The sequence below is a fragment of the Mustela lutreola genome, chromosome 13 (genome assembly GCF_030435805.1).
Source record: "Mustela lutreola isolate mMusLut2 chromosome 13, mMusLut2.pri, whole genome shotgun sequence".
Taxonomy (NCBI): Eukaryota; Metazoa; Chordata; class Mammalia; order Carnivora; family Mustelidae; genus Mustela; species Mustela lutreola.
Genome location: NC_081302.1, coordinates 9,771,948 through 9,796,222, shown reverse-complemented (window position 1 = coordinate 9,796,222; position 24,275 = coordinate 9,771,948). Strand labels below are relative to the sequence as shown.

General features: G+C 40.2%; 1 protein-coding gene and 1 non-coding gene across 2 annotated transcripts in view; both read left to right on the top strand.

Moving 5' to 3' along the window:
* Positions 1–24,275, top strand: part of ITGBL1 (integrin subunit beta like 1) — a 211,825-nt gene that overhangs the window by 78,402 nt on the left and 109,148 nt on the right. The window contains exons 3-6 of the mRNA XM_059143845.1: positions 9,621–9,767; positions 17,432–17,554; positions 21,261–21,401; positions 23,570–23,710. Coding sequence (XP_058999828.1) covers positions 9,621–9,767; positions 17,432–17,554; positions 21,261–21,401; positions 23,570–23,710 — 552 coding nt within the window. The remainder of the gene's footprint in view (positions 1–9,620; positions 9,768–17,431; positions 17,555–21,260; positions 21,402–23,569; positions 23,711–24,275) is intronic.
* Positions 2,183–2,289, top strand: LOC131814174 (U6 spliceosomal RNA). Its single transcript, XR_009347175.1, has one exon. It is a non-coding gene; the product is annotated as a U6 spliceosomal RNA (small nuclear RNA).

Below are 24,275 nucleotides of genomic sequence, written 5' to 3'. Positions count from 1 at the left end.
ATTCCAGAAGAGAGTAAAGAATCTCTATAAAGATTTTGGATAAATAGGATGTTAGAGGTGGGTGCTAGAAGGAGGGAAAGGGAACAGAGAACGTCCCTCATCTTGTCCGGAGGCCTTTTCCCTCTGTCTTTCCCTCTCCAGACACCTGAGAAATGCAACACATGTTCTTACGGCCATGGAGGAGCAGGCAGGGAAGGACAGCAGCTTCCTGGGTGGTATAGATGGAACGGGCAGGGAAGACACTTCCACTCAAGTGTCGTAGAAGAGACATACCCTGCCTCCCTTGAGGAATACTGAGTTCACATACTTTTGATTTACCAGACCAAAAACAAAGAGAACCAGGCCAGACAAATTCAAGGATTAATTGGCTGAAGGTCACAAGGCCAGCTGTGATAGAATCTGTACTAACAATGAGGATTCCTGAATCCCCAAACTTGGGTGTGTGTGTGTGTGTGTGTGAATTTGAAATAATTTATATAGCTTTTTCTTTGAATTTAGGAAACTTAAGGTGTAAGGCTCAACCAAAATACAATGTCATGCTTTGCTATAATTTATATTTCGTCTCTCAGTCTCACATTACCAGATTTCTCATTGTGAGTCTTCTGATTTTATCAGTACTTACCCAAAATTCACATTAAAAATATACATATCAGGATAATTTATCATATTTTAATGGGTGCTTTATAACAAATAGAATTCTGTGTCATGATTGTTTTCAGTAGCAAACAAGATTTGTTTTCATATGCTGAGTGACCCACTTGAAGAAAGTACTCTGCTTTGTTATGAGGAAAAGAAAATAATTCAGGCCAAAGTACGGGTTTTTTATTTTTTAATTAATTAATTAATTAATTAATTAATTTACTTTTTATTTATTTTCAATATAACTGTATTCATTATTTTTGCACCACACCCAGTGCTCCATGCAATCCGTGCCCTCCCTAATACCCACCACCTGGTTCCCCCAACCTCCCACCCCCTGCCCCTTCAAAACCCTCAGGTTGTTTTTCAGAGTCCATAGTCTCTCATGGTTCACCTCCCCTTCCAATTTCCCTCAACTCCCTTCTCCTCTTCATCTCCCCATGTCCTCCATGCTATTTGTTATGCTCCACAGATAAGTGAAACCATATGATAATTGACTCTCTCTGCTTGACTTATTTCACTCAGAATAATCTCTTCCAGTCCCGTCCATGTTGCTACAAAAGTTGGGTATCTACCAATGTTAGCATTAATTTGAAATAGTAAAGTCTGATAATTTTACTGTTGAGTGTTTTCACCAAGGATTACCAATAATCCAGTTCGGGGCATGTGAATTCCAAAAGGAAACAGCAAAAAGTAGACCAGTGCTGCTGTCTATGCCACCAATTTGTGGCTTTTACTGACACCATCTTTCCTAGAACAGAAAGGGTCCAGTCTGTGGCATTGCAACTAAACAGAATGGCTATCATGGAGAAAACACAGCTTTTCAACTTATAAACTATGTGACCTTGAGCAAGCTAATTACACTTTAGTCCTCTTATTTGTAAAACTGGGAAACAAAAATTTGTCTCACTGGCTCCTTCTAGAAATAAAGCCGACTAACCTGTATAAAGCACTTACCGTGGTATCTGGAAGGCAGTAATTACTTGTGTCCCTTTCTTCTAATTTTCTGATCAAGGTCACGTGGCTGACTAGTGTCCAGGCAATTATTAGAGCCCAGACCTTTTATTTTCTAGGGCAAATCTCTCTTCTACATAGAATTCTTCTATTATTCACATCATAATGTTCTCAGGAATGGGAAGAAGAAATATCTGAGAAGTCATTTTTTTGTTAGCCTGAGAAGCAAGCCAGGGACTGGTGTCTCATATATGTACTTATGTACACACATGAACACATATATGTATCAATAAGCACATACACATACATATACATGTCTCTCCACTGACCAGATTTCTGGGCACACGTATTTATGTACTGGGCAAGGAGGCAATGGTGGGTGTGGAACTTCTTTACTTCTTCAGTAAAGCTGAAGAGATTTCACTGGTCTCAGGTCTCCTGTTCTGGTCACAACATTCTGAGGTGATTCAGTTCATTTCAATTGACTAAGAGATATTGGTGGATGTTAAGTTTCTAAGGCCTGAGTGCCTTCTGTCATTTGGTATAATTGATCCTAAGAGACACTTCTGAATAAAAGACCCCAACAGGAGTGCTCACTTTGGCTGCACATATATTAAAATTGGAACGCTACAGAGAAGATTGGCATGGCCCTTGCACAAGGATGATATGCACATTCATGAAGCATTCCATATTTAAAAAAAAAATCTTTAAAAAAGAAAAAGAGGGGGTACCTGGGTGGCTTAGTGGGTTAAAGCCTCTGCCTTCAGCTCGGGTCATGATCCCAGGGTCTTGGAATCGGGCCCCACATCGGGCTCTGCTCAGCAGGGAGCCTGCTTCCTCCTCTCTCTCTCTCTCTCTGCCTACTTGTGATCTCTGTCTGTCAAATAAATAAATAAAATCTTAAAAAAAAAAAAAAAAGACCCCAACAGGGGACAAAAGACCAAGGCAGAAACTAAGGGAAGTGAGGCCATGATTATTATTATTATTATTACTTATTTTTTATTCCAGAAGAGAGTAAAGAATCTCTATAAAGATTTTGGATAAATAGGATGTTAGAGGTGGGTGCTAGAAGGAGGGAAAGGGAACAGAGAACGTCCCTCATCTTGTCCGGAGGCCTTTTCCCTCTGTCTTTCCCTCTCCAGACACCTGAGAAATGCAACACATGTTCTTACGGCCATGGAGGAGCAGGCAGGGAAGGACAGCAGCTTCCTGGGTGGTATAGATGGAACGGGCAGGGAAGACACTTCCACTCAAGTGTCGTAGAAGAGACATACCCTGCCTCCCTTGAGGAATACTGAGTTCACATACTTTTGATTTACCAGACCAAAAACAAAGAGAACCAGGCCAGACAAATTCAAGGATTAATTGGCTGAAGGTCACAAGGCCAGCTGTGATAGAATCTGTACTAACAATGAGGATTCCTGAATCCCCAAACTTGGGTGTGTGTGTGTGTGTGTGTGAATTTGAAATAATTTATATAGCTTTTTCTTTGAATTTAGGAAACTTAAGGTGTAAGGCTCAACCAAAATACAATGTCATGCTTTGCTATAATTTATATTTCGTCTCTCAGTCTCACATTACCAGATTTCTCATTGTGAGTCTTCTGATTTTATCAGTACTTACCCAAAATTCACATTAAAAATATACATATCAGGATAATTTATCATATTTTAATGGGTGCTTTATAACAAATAGAATTCTGTGTCATGATTGTTTTCAGTAGCAAACAAGATTTGTTTTCATATGCTGAGTGACCCACTTGAAGAAAGTACTCTGCTTTGTTATGAGGAAAAGAAAATAATTCAGGCCAAAGTACGGGTTTTTTATTTTTTAATTAATTAATTAATTAATTAATTAATTTACTTTTTATTTATTTTCAATATAACTGTATTCATTATTTTTGCACCACACCCAGTGCTCCATGCAATCCGTGCCCTCCCTAATACCCACCACCTGGTTCCCCCAACCTCCCACCCCCTGCCCCTTCAAAACCCTCAGGTTGTTTTTCAGAGTCCATAGTCTCTCATGGTTCACCTCCCCTTCCAATTTCCCTCAACTCCCTTCTCCTCTTCATCTCCCCATGTCCTCCATGCTATTTGTTATGCTCCACAGATAAGTGAAACCATATGATAATTGACTCTCTCTGCTTGACTTATTTCACTCAGAATAATCTCTTCCAGTCCCGTCCATGTTGCTACAAAAGTTGGGTATCTACCAATGTTAGCATTAATTTGAAATAGTAAAGTCTGATAATTTTACTGTTGAGTGTTTTCACCAAGGATTACCAATAATCCAGTTCGGGGCATGTGAATTCCAAAAGGAAACAGCAAAAAGTAGACCAGTGCTGCTGTCTATGCCACCAATTTGTGGCTTTTACTGACACCATCTTTCCTAGAACAGAAAGGGTCCAGTCTGTGGCATTGCAACTAAACAGAATGGCTATCATGGAGAAAACACAGCTTTTCAACTTATAAACTATGTGACCTTGAGCAAGCTAATTACACTTTAGTCCTCTTATTTGTAAAACTGGGAAACAAAAATTTGTCTCACTGGCTCCTTCTAGAAATAAAGCCGACTAACCTGTATAAAGCACTTACCGTGGTATCTGGAAGGCAGTAATTACTTGTGTCCCTTTCTTCTAATTTTCTGATCAAGGTCACGTGGCTGACTAGTGTCCAGGCAATTATTAGAGCCCAGACCTTTTATTTTCTAGGGCAAATCTCTCTTCTACATAGAATTCTTCTATTATTCACATCATAATGTTCTCAGGAATGGGAAGAAGAAATATCTGAGAAGTCATTTTTTTGTTAGCCTGAGAAGCAAGCCAGGGACTGGTGCCCTTTCTTAAAAATAATCAAGTTTCTACTGCTAATTGAGATAAGGGATCCTTTCACAATCTTTTCTTAGAATTCTAGGTGTCATAGTTAGTTCTTTTGTTTCTTTATATATAGAGAGGGTGGGGGGATATACAATGACTCACAAGTGGAGAAAACTTGAGTGTGTCTTTTATTAACTGAGCTTGTTTGAATGCACTGGAAAATAGGACACAATGCAGGCAGGGTCAACCGAGTGCTCAAATTAAAAAATCTGTTTCAAGGTTACCATGAGGCTCTAGAATGCTTTTCCCCTAGCTTACTTGGCTCCCAGAAAGAACCTTTTTTTTTTTTTTTTTCATTATTTTTTCACCACACCCAGTGCTCCATGCAGTCCGTGCCCTGTATAATACCCACCACCTGGTACCCCAACCTCCCACCCCCCCGCCACTTCAAACCCCTCAGATTGTTTTTCAGAGTCCATAGTCTCTCATGATTCACCTCCCCTTCCAATTTCCCCCACTCCCTTCTCCTCTCTAACTCCCCATGTCCTCCATGCTATTTGTTATGCTCCACAAATAAGTGAAGCCACATAATAATTGACTCTCTCTGCTTGACTTATTTCATTCAGCATAATCTCTTCCAGTCCCATCCATGTTGCTACAAAAGTTGGGTATTCATCCTTTCTGATGGAGCCATAATACTCCGTATATGGACCACATCTTCCTTATCCATTCATCCGTTGAAGGGCATCTTTGTTCTTTCCATAGTTTGGCGACCGTGGCCATTGCTGCTATAAACATTGGGGTACAGATGGCCCTTCTTTTCACTACATCTGTATCTTTGGGGTAAATACCCAAGAGTGCAATGGCAGGGTCATAGGGAAGTTCTATTTTTAATTTCTTGAGGAATCTCCACACTGTTCTCCAAAGAGGCTGTACCAACTGCAGAACCATTTTTAAACATCCAAATGTTAAAACACAAATGAAAAATTATGGTCAGTATTCATGAAATAATAATTAATAATCGAGATTTTTCCAGTTTTGTTGTGATATAATTGACATGCAACACTGTGTAAGTTTGGCGCATGATGGTTTGACTTACATCCATTGGGAAATGATGACCACAGTAAATTTAGATAACATCCATCATCTCATATAGGTACAAAAACATTGTTTGTTTGGTTTTCTTTGTGATGAGGACTCTTAGGATTCATTCTCTTAACAATTTTCACATATACCCTACGGCAGTGTCAACCATAGTCCTCATGTTGTGCATTACATGCCAAGTACTTCTTCTAACTGAAAGTTTGTACCTTTTGAGCACCTTCTTCTGACTCCCCTCCCTGACCCCCTGCCTCGGGAAACCACAAACAGTTCTCTTTCTTTATGTGCTTGGAGTCTTTTTGTTGGTTTAATTTTTTTTTGTTCTTGTTTTTATTATTCCTACATATAAGTAAAATCATACAGTGCTTGTCTTTCTCTTTCGACTTTAGCATAATGCCCTCAAGAGCCATCCTTGTGTCCCAGACAGCAGGATTTCCTTCTTTCTGGTGACTAGCACTTCATTGTATGCATATACCACATCTTCTTTATCCTTCCGTCTTATACCTAGTATCTGCCACCTGTGCATCTACTGTCTATCTTATTTTTTAGCCTTTGAAGACTTGAAACCATAGATGTAAAGCTAATCTGATGGGCACATTAGTTTTGGCAGTTTATTTTTATCCAGAATATCAGTAGACTTGGAGGGGAGTTCAGTGCTCTCCCCTTATCTTTATTAGTTTTTTTCTTATTTGGAAAAGAAAAGTACTGTTATTTTTTGCTAGTTTATACAAATGGCTAATTGACTTTTTAAAAAAAGTTCTTCAATACTGGTCAGGTATAATTTAAAAATAAAAGGCAGCAGCTTCTCCACTGTGCACTAATAAATTCATCACCACTGCCTCTGGAGTAAATTAGTGTTTTTGCGTTCCTAAGGTAAAAGTGATCCAGAAGTAATGGGGGAGCCACTGATGGCTTTAAAGAATCACAAAACGGAGTTTATTATGCCTTTGCTGGGATGCCTCGCCTTTATCATTGGAGATAAAGGCAAGGCTTAGCTCCCCTCTGTGAAGCCCTAGGGAAAGCTGCCAGGCCTCCACATTCTTCCTTGAACAGGAGACGAACTACTAGATTTTACCCTCCACCGTGGTCTGTCTTCCCTTTCTAGTGACTGGGCTACACCACTGACCATCCTGCAAGCAACAAGAATAGCCATTTACTTTTTCTTCCTTATTACTTCGGTAGGAATTGTTTTGGCATTTTCCTGACATGCTTGTTTTGTGTGTGTTTTCTCCTGACTCCTTGGGAATTTATTTGAAGGTCAACATGTTTATTGCGAAGCATGTTGGATTGTTCATTTTAAGCCTACATTTTTTAAGTGTGGAAATTGAGTTATTTGAGAAGAATCTGAACTGGAGAGATGAATGGTGACAGGCAGGAATGGGAATGCATTGCTGGTTAGGATTTCATGTAGCCAGCAAAGACCACCTTTCAACCTTGGGCAATCAGAGCTCTCTTCTGGGCCTCATGATTCAGGCATTCTGCTTTCGTTCTCTTGAGCCGTCTATTCCCAACGGGCAAATTATTTGAAAAATGGAATGTTTTTTTGAAGCCATATTTGTGACACTACAATGGAGATGAGCTACATAATGTAAGTACAATAATGTAGGAACCTAATTCCCTGAGCTCTGCTCAAGAAATTAATGACTGTAGAGAAAGAGTAAAAATAGTCTGAAGATTATTTTCTGTCTTAAAAAAATTATATATTTCCCTACAAATTAGGTTGTACAGGGTATTACTTAATAATTCTTGACATTAAAAAATTGATTTCTGTTCACTTTCCTAAATGGGCAAAAGTGAGTCAAGGAGGCCTTCATAGGGTATAAAGTTTAGAAACAATAGAAAGGCAGACCCTGTCCTACACTGGCTATCATCTTCACCTCTGAGGAGATGCTAAATGAGAAGCTGAAAGTACATTATCTAATACAGTGTTGGTCTAAGTGTGGTTTAGGAAATTCACATAGGTTATGAAAGAGATTCCCTAGTAAGAAATACTGTATATTCTGAGCAAAAGCTAAATCATTTTTTCACAGCAGGACATGAAGAAGCTTCCGTGTGCTGATTTATATCATAATCCACTAAAAGAAGAATATAATGGTTCTCTTTCCCATGTTTACCACAGCACCTTTTATGGAAGGGGTTTCTGAACTTGGGCCTCCATGAGCTAACTTTGGTGTGTGAGCACCTGAGAATATTACTTCTACTAATGCTTCCTTGGGTCAGTCTGAGATGGAGGAGTCTCTCTTTCAACTCTGCATATTTTTTAATTTCCCTCCTATTTCTAAAATTTACCCCTCCCCCTGTAAAAAAAAATCTGTTACCTTTGGTCTCCCCACCATTACCCATTTCCATCATGTATCACTTCGGTCAGGGTCTGAGATCATCCCATCCAATATAAAAAAAGTGTTGAGTGTTCTTTTATTGTAGATTCAGCAAATCAGTACTACTGCATTTCATTCTCTTCTAAATCACTCCTATTTTCTTTGTTATGGATATGAAGCTACATTTTATTGGGATGGACCATATGGCAATAGCTGATATTAAACTGATGATAGTGGCAATCCGTGTCGTTCAACCTAGGATGTTAATATTATCAAAGAGAATTATAGTTACCAAGATATTTCTTTGCAAAAAGAGACTTAGCTACCTAAAGAATTTGGCTTAATACTTTCATAAATAGACTGGATGGTTGGCAGAAGAGATCACTTACGCTGGTAAATGATACCAAGTTGGCTGAGACTGACAATATCATGTAAGGCCAGACAAGAATGCAAAATGATACAATCAATTTGACAGTAATGTGCACTGGATAAAATGAATTACAGTTAGGGTGCATGCAAGGTTTTGTTTTCAAAATAGAATAATTAATTTGAAAAATGCAACAGGAATAGAAACATTTACTTGGACTGGGCAATATTCAGAGGAGTTTTAAAGTCACAGCCAATCACAGAGTCAGGCTCTGCTGAACAGGCCCAAATGGGACACCTCTGAGCCATTCATTCTGACCGACCATCTGGACCTCATCATGTAGATTTTGGCTGCCACACTGAATGACTATTGGCACTAGATAATGGTTCCATTCTAAGGTCTATGAACTTCAGGCATTGGGACACAGCATTATTATTTTGAGTAATATAAGAATGCTCTCCCTGCAGCCCATTTAAACTCTGTTCATCTTTCCAAACTCAGTTAAAGGTCAAAGGGTTCAGAGATTATCTCCATTCTTATTTCTATAGAAGACATATTGCTTAACTTAACACAGGGTCTGACAAACATTTCTGGCTGACGATAGCACCAGCTTCGTTGTATATGGACCTCAACTTTGAACTTTTTAAGTTACATCAAGACAAGAGCCCAGTATTATACATATATTATATTTTGGTAGGACTTGTGTGTAGTCAATAAAAACACTGGTAACATTCATCAACTAAGACTTAAGAAAGTTAGTTATCACAACAATAAAAACAGCACAATGTTGATTTGAGAACATAAATGTTAAGAAATTTCTGTGGAAGTAGAGGACCATGGCTCTTATCCTTTTGATTCTTGAACCAAATTTTCTCATTAAGAAACAAAATATGTAATTATTTTTGTGCCAATCATATTCCATGATGGTATTTAATATAGCCATTAAGCTTTATTACATTCTAAATTCCAATAAATCTAAGTCAATGTTTGGTTTAGTGGAGTTTCATGTAAGATTTGTTACTCAGAGGTGGTGGTTTTATGTGTTATAAAATGAAGTAAAATGGAAATAATTTTTATTGTGCTTTCATGTCTTAACTGTGGAGGTGCTAGATGGATTTTTTTTTTAGTGCTAAATTTTCTGACCAAGTATATAATTAAACTTCTGGTTTATTCTTTATCCTCCTGCTACTAAAAATTAATTAATGGTTTTAGAATGATTTATCAACTTTGGTTATTGAAGTAAAATCCACAAAATACATTATACCATCTACAGTAGCATTACCCCTCAGCCCCTGTAATGTATATGTGTTTGAATTTATTAGAGCTCAGTCCCGAACCAACGTCACCCTTGAGATTTTCAGTTACAGTAATGAGTTCCTTTGGAAAATAATTCGAGACTAACTGGATGTTGTTGAATTCTCAGGCCATGGTAAGTGTGACTGTGGCAAGTGCAAATGTCAGGAAGGTTGGTTTGGGAGTGCGTGCCAGTACCCAACTCATTGTGACCTGACGAAGAAAAAGAGTAACCAGATGTGCAAGAATTCTCAAGATGTCATCTGCTCTAACGCAGGTAAGAAATCCATCCTATGAAAATTCTTAAATAATGCCATTTTGGTTTTTCATGGAAAAAGGTAGGCGTTGAGAAATGTGGAACCTCTGAGAGAGACTGCTTTTGAGTATATTTTTTTGAAATGAAATGCAGATAAATCAATAGGGGGAAAATGTCATCTTGCTGAGACTGGCAAGTTTGATGCTCCCCAGCTGTTCCGAATGCCTTCTTCAAGCAGGATATTCACAGGAAACAACACCCCAACAACATTTTATGTAAATTGTGAGCCATGATTTTGAATGCTGGATTAAATCTTTCAAAAAGGATTTTTATAAGCTGACTTAATTATTTTCTATTACAGTTCAAGGGTGCTTTGAATTTATACCTTAGCATCAAATAGAACCAAAACTTTTTAATTGGATAGAAGCTTTAGATGCACTGGATGTGAAACTCATGAGAAAATATAGTGAAATCACAATTTTATGTTTGGTGAAAATATTTTTACATCTCATAGAAGACATTGAAAACTGCTTTTTAGAAATTTATAGTAAAGCTGTTAAAATTAATTACCCAGATCATATAAAACAAAGCAACTGGTTTTGGTTTCATTAGTGCTTAGCTGATGTTACTAAAATTCAGTACTCTTTTCATATTTGGGCACATGGGACCTCAAAAGTCCACTTTTTCTAAAGACTGGTGGAATTTGGGAATTCTCGGGTCCAAAGCTGGGAGCTTTGATTGAATTGTTTTGATGGGTGTAGTTTGGGCTGCAGTGGGTTTTTAAAGCTTTCCCAGTAATTCTTTTGGAAAACCCTGGGTGTGAGCCATTGTTTTGGATGCTGAAGACAAGTTTTTGACTACAAGAGTAGTGACTATCTTCCCTCTTGAAGTCCCATTGTAGGTAAAGTCCTCCTTGGTTCAGAGCTATCTCTTTCCACAGTCTTTGACTGCAATGAATTGCCCTGTATAGATGAAGTGCAGTAAGAGTATTTTGCTAGTAGGAATCAAGGCTATACCCAAACAAGTTATGAGTGGATGGGTCAGCACCATGAATAATGGTCTTAACAGTCAGATTATTCACTGTGTTAACTGATCTCCTTGCTTCTCTCCAGCATCTTAGTCTTTTCTATCTTCTCTGTAGAATTTTTCTACCTCCAGTTCCTAATACTCATCCCTACACACACACACACACACACACACACACACACACACACACACAGCCTCGCATGCTTACCATATAGTCTCATTGTTTTGAAAATGTCAAGCTTTCCAAACTTTTTTCAGTAATAAAGCTTGAATTCTGCTTTATTTCTTTGTTCTTTTTGGCTCAATTTATAGATTGTTTATCTTTCAAATCAAATCTAGGTTTTTTTTTTAAGTAAAACATTATAAACAAATAGGATTAGTTTAGGAATCCACATGTTTCAACATTTAAGTGAAAAAAAAACCCCATGATTTGCTACATTAACATCCTTTAAAGAAGAAATTTACAGAATTGTTTCAGGACGTGATGAAACATACTTGATAAGATAGAAAACACAGTTTTAAGATACCTGAGCCTCTATCTTTTTTTAAGTCAGTATAATACTTTTGTATAATCAACCACCCATATTCCAGTTTCATTCACTGACCGAACAATGTCCTTTACAGCATTTCCCTGCCTCCGTAGGATCAGTCTAGGGCAGAGTTATATTTAGCTGTCATCTCTTGTTAGCCTCCTTTAATCTGGACCATTTCCACAGACGATGGTGTTACAGCATTGAAAATTTTGAAGAAAATTCTCTCCAACCTTTTTTAAAAAATAATCTATATAATGTTACTTGTTTTGGCTTTGTCTGATGTGTTCACATGATTAGATTCATGTCATACATTCTTAGCTGAATCACCAGATAGAGGATTCTGTGTTCTCAGGATGTGTCATCTGGAAGTCCATGATACCCATCTGCTCTCACTGGTGAGGTTAATTTTGATCACACGGTCAAGGTGTTGTCTGATGTCTCAGCCCTGTAATTACTGATTTTGTCCTTGTAACGAATGAACAGTCTGTTGGAAACTCTTAGAAATTATAAGGCATCACATCCTTGTCAAAATTACCCCCGATTTACCATCCACTGATGACTTCCACCTGACCCAGTACTCACACTACTGACTGAAAAATGATGATTTCCGAACTCCAGCATCTCTTCCCTATTTACTAGTTGGTACTTAACATTGTACCACAAGTAAGAGTCTTCTCTCATCTACCCGTTATTGGATATGTCATTTACTTAGTGATTTATTGTCAGTCCTAGGATCACAGTTCCTGTTACTTCAATAGTTTATTCCTCATTACCACACTTAATTACTCTGGTGCTCAGCTTGTCCCAGATGAGGCAGTTGGAGCCCCTTCAAGCTAGCATCTCAGTCCTTGTGACATGCCTTCACTGTTTTGTTTCATCTTGTTTCAGCAATTCTTTCTTTTCTGGCATAACAAAATATTCCAGAGCCATATTGTACCTGATTCACCACAGCTTTGGAATCAACCATGTCTCTAAAGAGTCTTGGTTCCTTTAGGTGAAGAATGGTATTAGAATAAAAAGTGTAAGTACTGGGGATGCTTATTTCTCCTGGGATGAATTTGCTTCTTGGCCCTTTCTACAGACAGGCTAGTAAACACGCACTTGAATGTGTCCATGCACATACGTACATACATACATAGATGTACACACAGATATATTTTAGAAATCGTGAGTTCATAGCAATACATATAACTGCAGTCCACCCCCACAACATTATCTCCTGTCTTTCCCCTACCATATTTGCAGGTCCCATTTTTCACACTGAGAACTCTGGCTCCCAGCACATGGATATATTTCCTTATTTGCTCAATCCTGGAGTACACCTAAAATTGTTTTTAGGGGGCGCCTGGGTGGCTCAGTGGGGTAAAGCCTCTGCCTTCGGCTCAGGTCATGATCCCAGGGTCCTGGGATCAAGCCCTGCATGGGGCTCTCTGCTCTACAGGGAGCCTGCTAACTCCTTTCTCTCTGCCTGCCTCTCTGCCTACTTGTGATCTCTGTCTGTAAAATAAATAAATAAAAATCTTTAAAATTGTTTTTAGAATGGCTTCATGTGTACCACTATACGAAACAAGTCTACTTAACATGTTGGGATTTGTTTGCAATTGACCTCCTTCCCCACCCCCACCCCACCCCAGCCATGCTCAGGATTGGTGTGTTCCTAAGTTACTTGGGTTTTTTTCCTTTTGTTTCCCTTTAGTGTAGTTATTATACATGTTGGAAGTACAACTGAGCTTGTTTACTTCAGATTGCTTTCAGTTTTAGACTTTTTTCCCCCTTCTTTGCATCCTTATTGATTTTATTTTATTTTATTTTGCAATATGTAGAACATTAGCATGCTTCCAAAAGTCAAAACTACATAAAAAAGCATCGTTAGCAGATCATCATTCTCTCCTTAAACCTTCCCTCCTGCTTTCCTCATACCCAGTAGGTAACCAACTTTATGGTGTTCTGCTTTGTCTGTGTATATGTTTATTTTAAATAAAGGCAGATAGATAGATGTATGTGTTATCATTTTTTTTTTCATTTGTTCCCTACACAAAAGGTAGCGTGCTGTATGTGCTCTTTTGCACTCTGCCTTTGCCACTCAGAATCTCCTGGAATTCACTCCATATCAGTACACAGAAATCTTCCTCATTCTTTTTTCAGATGCATAGGACTCACCTCTATACAAGTGCCCTAATACTCAGTCTTCTATGGTTGGACACTTTCCAGTGTTTTTGAAATTACAGATGTTAATGCAGAGAATGAACTGGTACAGATTCATATTTCGTGGGGGTGTATTTTCAGGATCAATTACTAGACATGAAATTGCTGCACCAAAAGGTAAATTCTTACACAGTGTTAACACTTAACCTTTCTCTCTTACTTTCTGCTCACGAAAGTCCTTCAAGTTGACTTGAGCAATCTCGTTCTCACATGGCTTCTTTTAATGTCTATTTCTACCAGCCTAGTTCCGGATGACCCCCTCCATCTAAACTGCATTAGGCTCTAAGTTCTCTCTACTAATTGTTCCCCCTTTATATCATGATGTGGTTTTCTGGAAGCAGCTTGGGGCAGAACAGGAAGAAGAGGAAGCTGGACTGGGGCATAAGACTGCAGCGCAGGATGAGATGGAGCTGGGGACTAAGGGAGTTCCAGAAGTTGACTCTAGAAGGGTGCAGAAGGCAAGACACAGCCTGCTGAGCGAAGTGGGGCTCAGTGCCATTGCAAAGGAGTATGGGTGGTGTTCAAGACAGGGAAGTCTTCCTTAGAGAGATCACCTTATTAGTCACAATGAAAAGTCAGAGCGAAAATAATCTAGTATAAAACAGAAGACCAGTCCTAGAGACCGAGCTCACCGGCAGCTAACAAGAAGAAGCAGTATGCCATAACATGAACACAGAGTCTGTCACTTTTGCCTGGGCTTCCATCTGCCATATCTTGGAGCTTCAGTTGTGAATTCTACTTGGTGGGTGAGACAGGAAGTCTCGGAACTGTTATAAACGTCCCACATTAGCCAGAAATTGTTCAGATGTGTGGATGGGAGTGAGTCTGCCTGTCAGGGCGTCAGTGACGAGTTGTTGAATTCAAAGGTAGAGGCTGTTCTTTCCTGTCTTTTCTGAAATCAGCTCCGTATTCTGCCCTGCCGATGCTATACATCTGCCCTGCCGATGTTTCCAAACCATGAAACCGTGAGAGGCCCTGGTATTCCAGCAGAAAAATTCTGAAGTCCTTAGCCAGTATTCTTGATCCTTTCCTCTCTGCCTTCAACTGACCCTTTTCTCCAAACCCAAGCCAGACTCTGCACTGTTTTCATTCCACATCCTTACCCCTTAGCTGAGGCTCCTTGCTCAGCATCACAAGCCGTTTCTCCATCTCCACCTCTTGAGATTGTATCCGCTCATCAAGTGCCAACTGAAGAACTTGCTCCTTTACTGTGCCTTTCCTCCTTTGCAGAGCCAGACTAAGGTTTATACTTTTTATATAGCATTTGTCACAGATATATTGCAAGTGCTTTTATGTCATCAGGTCTCATAGGTACGTGTAAAAATTATTGATCTTCTGGGGTGCCTGGATGGCTCAGTGGGTTAAGCCTCTGTCTTCGGCTCAGGTCATGATCTCAGAGTCCTGGGATGGAGCCCCGCATCAGGCTTTTTGCTCCGCGGGGAGCCTGCTCCCCCCACCTCCACTTACCTCTCTGCCTACTTATGATCTCTGTCAAATAAATAAATAAAAATATTTTTTAAAAAATATTGATCATTTAAGCTCTTCCTCCCTAGTCTGTGATTTACTTAGTTTTAGTTTTATTCATCTTATCTCCTATAGCACCTGGTACTTTGCCAACAATATAATAGGCAGCAAGAAAATGTAGTGAATGGATATGTGGATGGTTGAAAGACAGCATGAATAAATGTGAAAATGGAAAAGAAGGGTAATAATTAGAGAAAAAAATGAGATGAGGCAGTACCATGAATTATAGCATTTGATTTGAAATAAGCTTTTATAAATTAAAATAGTTTTCAGGAAAAAACACACAAGAAAAGGAAATTTAATAAATGTAAAGTTCATATGAATTTTCTCAAGGTGGAAAAATAATTAGCTCAAATTCTGCAAAATCACCATTTCTATGTAACTGTGAGAGAAAAAACTCTTTATAGATAATAGCTAATTGGGAATGACCTGGGTAACAGAATCAGGCAGAGGGTTTGAAGACGGGACGTTGTGGGATCCATCAATATACAGAGTCTAGAGGAAATGTTTGGGAACGTGACTCGTATACTTAGTATCTTCATGGAAGAAGATGAAGAACCCAAAGTTTTCTGAAAACCTATGATGTTACTGAACAAAGAGTGTTTTCAGAAAGATGGTCGGGTGACATATTTACCACTGGACTCTCGTAGCAGCCCTGTGAGGTAGATACTATTTTCAGAGAAGCAATTTGAGAGTTAGAGATGAACGTAATGACCTCAAAAATGTACAGCTACTGGTAGTAAAACCTGGATTTGGCCACAAATTCATCACAGTCCCAAATCCATCCCCTTTCTAGCCCATCGCACACAGAATTGCCAATATCCAGTAGCTTAGTTTCGACATCAGTATCATCTTCCGTTACTCCTAATCCTTCACCTCTCATACGCAGTCCCCAAGTCCTCTGTTCTTTCTCCTGTAAACACCCCTGAGTGTCTCCACTTCTTTCTAACTCACTGTCGTCACTCTGGTCAGCATCTATCTTCTTTCTTGCAGACAAATGTAATAAGCTATTCTCATATCCGCTGTGCATTTCACTTCATTCTGTAAATGACAACTAGCATAATCTAGTAAAAACTCATACATGATCACCTGACTCCCTGGTTGAAAATACTTCTATGGCCTTTTGTTATTCCTGGATTAAAGTTGGAAATCTTGACCGTGAGCTGTAGGACTTCAGTAAACTACACCTCTACATGCCTTTTGCAGTTCATGCCACTTTCCACATCATTTTCAATGTTCCAGCCATCTTGGGCTTTTTCTTCTTATTTCCTCTTTTACCAGAGAGCCTTTGCTGTTGTCTTTTGCGGGAAGTGGGCTTCTTTTGCCCGTTATTTTTACTTTCCTCTCAGTACCTCGTTTAGGAGCTATGTCCACAGGGACTCTGTGTCTGCCTACCAGGTCTCAGTTAAATCCCCTGCTAAGCTCTTCTGCAACACTTTGCACTTCTCCATTTATTTTATCACTTTGGGTTTCTCATATAAAACTCTGAGAGGAGGATTGTGGCTGACTTCATCTTGATCTCCTATTGTGTTTCCAAAGTCTGGGATGGTATCTGGTGAGTGGTAAAGTCTCAGTTTTTATCTGTTGGTTGCTATGATGATCAATTAAAAATGGAAAAAGAAACATTAAAAAGGTAATTCCTGAAATGGACATTATACTTTTCAATGTCATTTGAATGCTGTTTTAATGTCAATGAAATCATTCCGGGTTCTAGTCAAATCCTCAAAGTTGGCAGAGTCTGTGGAGTATGGTAGACCAGGCAAATCCAGTGCCTCTACATCACTATGAGCCACCCTGAGGTTTTGGGGAGGTCTCAGGACACTATACCTGAGAAAACCTGCTCTGGTCCCATTGTCAAAAGGACGCATGGATCAGTTTAACACTGTGGAGGTGAAATTATTAGGAGATTCTAAATTTTTCATTTATGCATTTGATAATGAATTCCACAAATATTTATTATATAAATAGTATGCTCAAATATTGTGCAAAGCATTGAATAAATACTGGTGAGGAAGATAAGCAAGACTACTTCCCTCACAAAGCTTAGAATTTTCTGCTTTAGTTCACTTCAGACCCAGGTGTAATCGCAAGATAGTCACTCATGAGTTGATTGGATGGCCATGTATAAAATAGCTCTGCACTTGGGGAGGTCAAATTTCCATTCATGAGACTATCAGAGGTCAATCATGATAGCTATGTGCCATAAAATTTAATGGCTGGACTATAATCATTAGGAAAGAAGGTTGTCATCTATTTGATCCTCCCCGCAGAATTACCTAATTGGAATACTAAATTGATTTGAATATTCTCTGTCTCTGAAAGAGATAGATTAAAAATCATCAATGATCGTTTATATGCATTTAACAAATACTTTTTTGCTTTGTTTTAATGGTTTAGGCACGTGTCACTGTGGCAGGTGTAAGTGTGATAATCCAGATGGAAATGGCCTCGTTTATGGTAAATTTTGTGAGTGTGATGATAGAGAATGCATAGATGATGAAACAGAAGAAATATGTGGAGGTAGGTACGCCAACTGTGTAGAGATTAATAAAAGTACTTGATTTTCACCTATTTTATTGTGCTTTTGTCACCCTATACATTTCTGCATTGTTTACTCATTTAATCTGAATTTATGTTTATCGGAAGACACCTCGTATAAGGCATTAAGGTAGACTAGTACTTTTTAAATGCAAAATCAGACTATTCCAGGGGAAAGCCAGATCATTAGGGCAACCGACCAGCTGTGTGGGTCTAGAGTGATCCTACCCGTCGTTCATGTTCCCTGCTTCCTGAAGCCACTTTTGTTTTGTCTCTTTTCTTCCGGTCTCTCAATTGCATGTGTTCATTTCCTTCTATTTCCCTTTATAAATCATAAGCCTTTAAATGGTTTCATGTTCTACTGGAGACTTTGGAGGCCGAAAGGATTACTAGCCTAGAATCTGTCCCGCCCTACCCCATACTCCGATAACATTTTTCATGATCTTTTCTATGTTTCGAGGGTATTTCTAACACCATTACTCAGTCCAGTCTTCTGTTGAGGCAGTTACTGCATGTGCCACACTTCCTAGTCCCAAGCACGGCAACAGGTTCTTCACATGCCCTGGGAAATGCACCAGGGGTCATTCCAGCAATCGCAGTGGGATTTAGACACTTGTCTGTCAGACATCAAACACTGTGCCCTTGACCCTGCCCGTGGAGATTTGTATCCACGCCCTGGAGTCTGGAGCTCCATGAGGAGAGCCCCTCCTTGTCACCCAGAGTGTCCTTCTCTTCTGCTTGCCTCTCTGGGAGCCCGTCCCCAGAGTGTATGTGTACGCGCATGGCCAGCCCAGGAGAGGAGAGGAGAGAGCAGCGAGAATCCTGCAATTTCCTTAAATGTAAACATTTCCGCCTGGTACTGCTGCCTTCCTTTCTCCATTAATAAGGAATTGCTTCTTCCATGTATCTCTGACAAGATTCCAGTGCATGGAATCCTACATAGTCTGCCTGCAGAATGGGTGATTTCAGAGGAGAATTTTCCTTGGAAGGATCAGGGACAAATGGGGCAGGAGGAACCAGAGAGCCAAAGAGAAAGTGTCCCTAACTTGGGACAAGCTGTCCTTCTGTTTACAGAAACAAATTATAGCTTCAATTCTTGCGGTCATCCAGGTTGACCTATTTTAGGTCTGCTTGGTTCCCTCTGGTTTCCTTGCTGTACGATCCACCGAGATAAAACAGACACAAACAGCTATGTTTTTCAAGGCAGTGACCTAAGCTAGATGCCACTCAGACAATTCTGTTAATGGACTCCATCCAAAATAATGGGAAGAGTTAGGTAAATCCTAACCTATAAATATTATGTATGTATCCTTCTGGTGTTTCATTTCCAGTTACGATGGGCCAGAGGAGAGGCAGGGAACACGCTTGGGACCACCGTGTCCTGAAGCACACCACCAAAGCAAGGTCTGTTTGCATGTGTAAATGTAAACATTTAACTTCAGCAACACAGTGAGCACAGTTGGGCTCCCAACCCTGCCACTAACCATTCCCATTTGTTTGAGGCTGAAGCAATTTCATGGTGCAAAGTCTCTGACCACAGACTCCGGCACTCCGGGAAGTACCCTCTGGGGGTGACTTTGGCTGGGATTGTAGATCTTTCTGCATGTCATTCCCATGAAACCGATCTGTTGAGCGGTGACTCTATGGCCCATCAGTGGAACAATTTAGAAGGAGATTTTCTCGCTTCATCAGCTCACACAAAGCAAAGAGTGATATTAATTGTGTGCCGTGTGTATTGTCCCAAGCTTGTATTTTATCTCAATTATCTACATGTGGCTTGTTAACAATATTTTCCTTTGGGTTGTGAGGATATCTGCTTAATTTTTCGTATTTACATATAAATGTAGTTTTACGTGATTCGTCTTTCCTTATCCACCTACATCTCAGTGATTTATTTTTACTAAAAGCCTAATTCAGTTCAATTTTATAAATATACAAAGAATTTGGGTGGGAAGAATACAGATTTGGGATTATTTGTTAATGTGGTAATGCTTACTTACATAGCACCTTGCATCAATTTCCTAAAATTACAGAGGAAACAAACTGTAGTTTAAGAAGTTAATCAAGTCTTAAAAAACAAAACAAAACACCAAAAAACTGTCTTCTAGAAAAGCTTTTGGTACACAGTCATCTTGCTGTTTTCCAGTGTAAGTTCCTGAGGAGACAGCTCTGGGATGTGATATTTTGTGTGGGTACAGGAGAGATGTTTTTGAGTTCATAAATAAAATGTGTAGCTTTTATATTTTATTACTGGCGAAATCATCGGATAGCCCTTACATTTGCCTTCGTGAGCAAATTAAAATGAAAATTTGTTGTAGAAATGATCAGTGACTATTAGGTTAATAAGAGGTTTTCCATGGAAATCCAAACTAAAGCTCATTTAGAGAGAAAATGTGGCATCGTGTGCTTAGGTCCCTACCGCTTTCTTACATTTCACTCTACCTCTCTCTCTTTCTCTCTCCCCCTTTGTCTCTCTGATGTATGTCTGCTGTTCCTCATCTCATGGATGAGAATAGCGTAAGAGACCAGAATTTCTATTGCATTTTCCCCTTGTTGTGTTAGTTAAATGGCCCTACTGACACTCCTGCCACAAGGCAGAAATGCCATATTTTTCTTGAGAAAAAAAATAGCCTCCTGGTCAGTTTTCCCATGGGCCCTCTGAGATTATGGCTGGGGGGGGGGGGGCGAGAGGGAAGAACAAAGCCTTTAGGGGCAGACTCTGATAACACCCAAGTTTCGATGACACGGAAAGAAGAGACTCAGCAAAATCCAGCCTGACCCTCATGGTCACCACCTATACCAGGACAAACACACATTCATGGCTGGGTGGCTGGGTGGCATACGCCATGAAGTGACTTGAGGTACATAGAATTTTCACCTTCTGGGAGCCAGAAGGATTGCCCAGTAGGGGTGCAGGAAGTGAGGATGTGACAGCTCATTAGGTGTTGCTTGGAAGTCCGTACAAAAAGAGCAAGGTAAGGTTTCATAAGAGGCAGGTAGGTCCCAGAGGGGTGTGGTAGCTTCGGAACATAAAATGATGGGAAGTCCTTCCCTATCATTTTGCCCGCTTGATGAATAGGAGGGGGATGTGATTGGGACGCCAAGGGTCCATGATATTTTACTGGCCTAAAAGAAGACGAAACACTGATTTAATGGAAAACCTCTTTTCCTCATGGTGGAACACAGCAGCCTGGGGGACACATTTGAATGGAAAGATGAAAAGAAATGGTTCAGTCATTAACACTGTGCCTCTGAGCAAATATGTACCCATGGTCTCTCAGGGGTTGGTTTCAAATGAAATGCTTGGATGACCAATTCCAGAAATGCCCTCAGAACGAAGGCTTACATACCTTTGACTCTGAGGCTGTACCTTTGAGATGGGAAGGTAGTAGACAGGCTTTCATAGCCTTTCATGTCATTTCTTTAAATTTCTCTCATTTTTAATCAGCTACCTGGCTAGGACAAGTTAGAGGACCCTTAGGCTCGCTTTGTGGGTATAATTATGTAGGTCTATGCCCAAGAATGGTGTTTTGGGGCAAATATATAAGTTGATTATTTTAAGGGAGGGCAGTCCGGCAGGTAGATTTTATTTCAAAAGGTGAAACTGATCATGAAGAGGTAGGAAGTTAATCTTGCTTTTGAAAGTTGCTTTTTTCCCCTCACTCTCTGAAATTCATTTTGGGTAAAGGCCATGGAAAGTGTTACTGTGGAAACTGTTACTGCGGGGCTGGTTGGCATGGAGATAAATGTGAACTCCAGTGTGATATCAGCCCCTGGGAGAGCAAGCGAAGATGCACATCTCCAGATGGCAAGATCTGCAGCAACAGAGGTGTGTCATTCATTCATTCACGCTACTAACGACCGCAGGGGGCCGGGGGGGCGGGCAAAGCTCTAAATTGTTAATACTCCTCTTCTCTGGATTTCCTTTGGTATGGGGGGAGGTTGTCTTTTATGGTGTTTGACTTTGATATAAGTCCACATTTACTATACCGAAGAGCTCCTCTCTCTCCTTTTTTATGGAGTAAAAGAGCAGAAGGATAAGAAACTTGCTACAGTTCTTCAAGTTTCACTGAACCAATAGTTAACGTAGGGACAGTAAGTTCTTTGGTGGCCACCCAGAAATAGCACAGGACAGCTAAAAGACAATTCTCGTAGACACTTCCGTTAAACATCTCTTGACTAACAGAACCGTCTACAGCACGAACATCTGATTATCTAGAGAGCATTCAAGAAACTCTCTTGTCTTGATAGTGAGTAAATCAAAGGCTTGGTTGTCATTCAGAATTGATTTGCAGTCGCTTCACTTTTATCTGCAGGAATAAAATGGTATTGAAGAGATATATAAAGTACGCATCAGGCGGCTGTAGAAAATTGAGGCTGACCTCTGACATGAACTTTGAGAATATATTAGGATTGCTACAGTGTAATTTAACCTGTTGATATGATTGATAACTATTGATATCAAATCAAATCAGTTTGCAACACCTTTTAAACCCCTTGAAAATACTCTTCATTTTTTTTCCTTATTAGCTGTACTGGCCAGTAGAAGAGGGCCACGCAGGACTGCTTCTTGCCTACCTGATGGCATAAATAGGTGACCATTTTTCCGTCTAAAAAGCATAAAAATCTAGAAAGTTGGAAAACTCTGTTTTTTCATTTCTATAAATGAGTGATGCTTCTTGATAGATCATGCTTCCATGGAAAACCAGTTCTATGTTTTGAAAACTTGGCATAAAACATTGACATGGAAGAGTGAAATGGGCCACATTCCTGTACGCAGGGATAGGAAAGCAAAAGGCCTGAACTTAGAACAAAAATCAGAAAGAAAAGTCCTCTTTTTGTTTTATGCAGAATCGGTCTGACTCTAGAGCATACGCATTCATGTTACATTTTCCTTTACTCTATAAGGACGTGTTGCTGCCCGAGTCCTTTTTAGTAGAACAGTAGGGTCCGTGGTCCCCATCGTGACTTTAGCACCTGCAGCTTCTGCGGCGTTGCCGTGGGCAGCAAGCAGCTCGGTGTTGTAAGGAGCCAGGAGAAAAGTGGAAATGCTTGGGCGGGGCAGCAGGCGGGCTCTGAGGGAGAGGTCCTTCAGAGACACACACCACGCGCCCCCTCTCTTCAGTCTCACCTCCTGCCTCCCCTTTCCCTGGAGCTGTCTGTCGGCTCTGGAGATCCACCAAGGACAGAAAGGAGAACAGCATGCCTGGGCGAGGCTGGTTCGCAGTGAGACTCGGGGCTTCCTGAGAGTGAGTCGGGGAATCCCTGCCATGCGACCTTTCTTTCTCCGGAAGGTACCAGCCGTGTCTCCCCTGGCACTCTTCGCCATCATTGCTTCCGAGGCAGGAAAGAGACACAGTCCGTGTACAAACTTGCCTCACCTTCCCTGTTAGCTCATCTCCAAGGCCAAAAAACCTCTGTGGCAGACGCAGCTCATCGGGGATAGAATGCAAGCCCTGCATTGCCCCAAGTGGCTTATTCCATTTCACGCTGGACCCACTTTGGCACTCACCTGTCCTCACCCCCGGCTCCCGCCTCTATTACGCTATTTGGAAAGCCACATGTATTCGCTTTTTAAAATAAAGACATGGATATTTTAAAATACGTCTTAAACATTCAGATAGAACTAACTTTTACATTTTGGTGCATGACCCTACAGTCTCTTGTTAGCTTTCTTTTTGTCAAATAGATGGTAAGTTTCTTGAGGGCAAGGGCTCTAACTCATGTTCATTGTTCTGATTTTATTTTAGAGAAACCAGTACCGTCCTAATGACACATCCCACAACTCCACACAACTCCACTACTAATTTCTGCTTATTAAAGAATCTCTCCTGTCTGCTTTAGATAGTGTTTTTCCTTGGTAAAGCTTTATTTTTCCTCCAATATATGTATTTTCCAAATACGCAGTAAGCAAAAGATTTTAAAAAACAATTATGTCAGATGCTTTCTTTCATGATTTTTCTTCACTAAAATCATATACATTTTTCCCCCATCTAGGGACTTGTGTGTGTGGTGAGTGTTCTTGCCACGATGTTGACCCAACTGGAGACTGGGGAGATATTCATGGGGACACCTGTGAGTGTGACGAAAGGGACTGTAGGGCTGTCTATGACAGATACTCTGATGACTTCTGTTCAGGTATGTTGCTCTTCTCATTCCTGTTTTAAAGTTAAAATAGAAAAAGTATATATATCATACTCATTTTCCTGTTTCCAAGCTTCCTACTGATTCTCACAGAAACTGTAAAATATCTGTGTCTGTGGGGTCCCTGGTTGGCTCAGTAGGTTAGGCATCCTGAAACCTCTTGGTTTCAGCTCAGATTCTGGTCTTAGGGTCATGAGATTGAGCCCCACCTCGGGTTCTGAAACTGGGTATGGAGCCAGCTTGGGAATCTTTCTTCCTCTCCCTCTGCCCCTCCTCTCATGCTCATACACACTCTCTCTCAGAATGAAAGAATGAATGAATGAATGAATGAACTGAATCTGTGCATTGGAAAGAGTTTGATAGTCACAGTGCTCCTGTGAGTACCTTGGAAAACCTTTGGAGAATTTACACATCAGCAAAGACCAGAGATGAAAGGGCCTCACTTTCTTAAAACTAGTCTAACTCCTCACCAAGGAGAACCCCCTCCTCCAGATATCTGTTGCTCGGCTCTGAGCTCACAAAACCAGCAGACCGAGGACAGATGACAGTATCCGGGGTG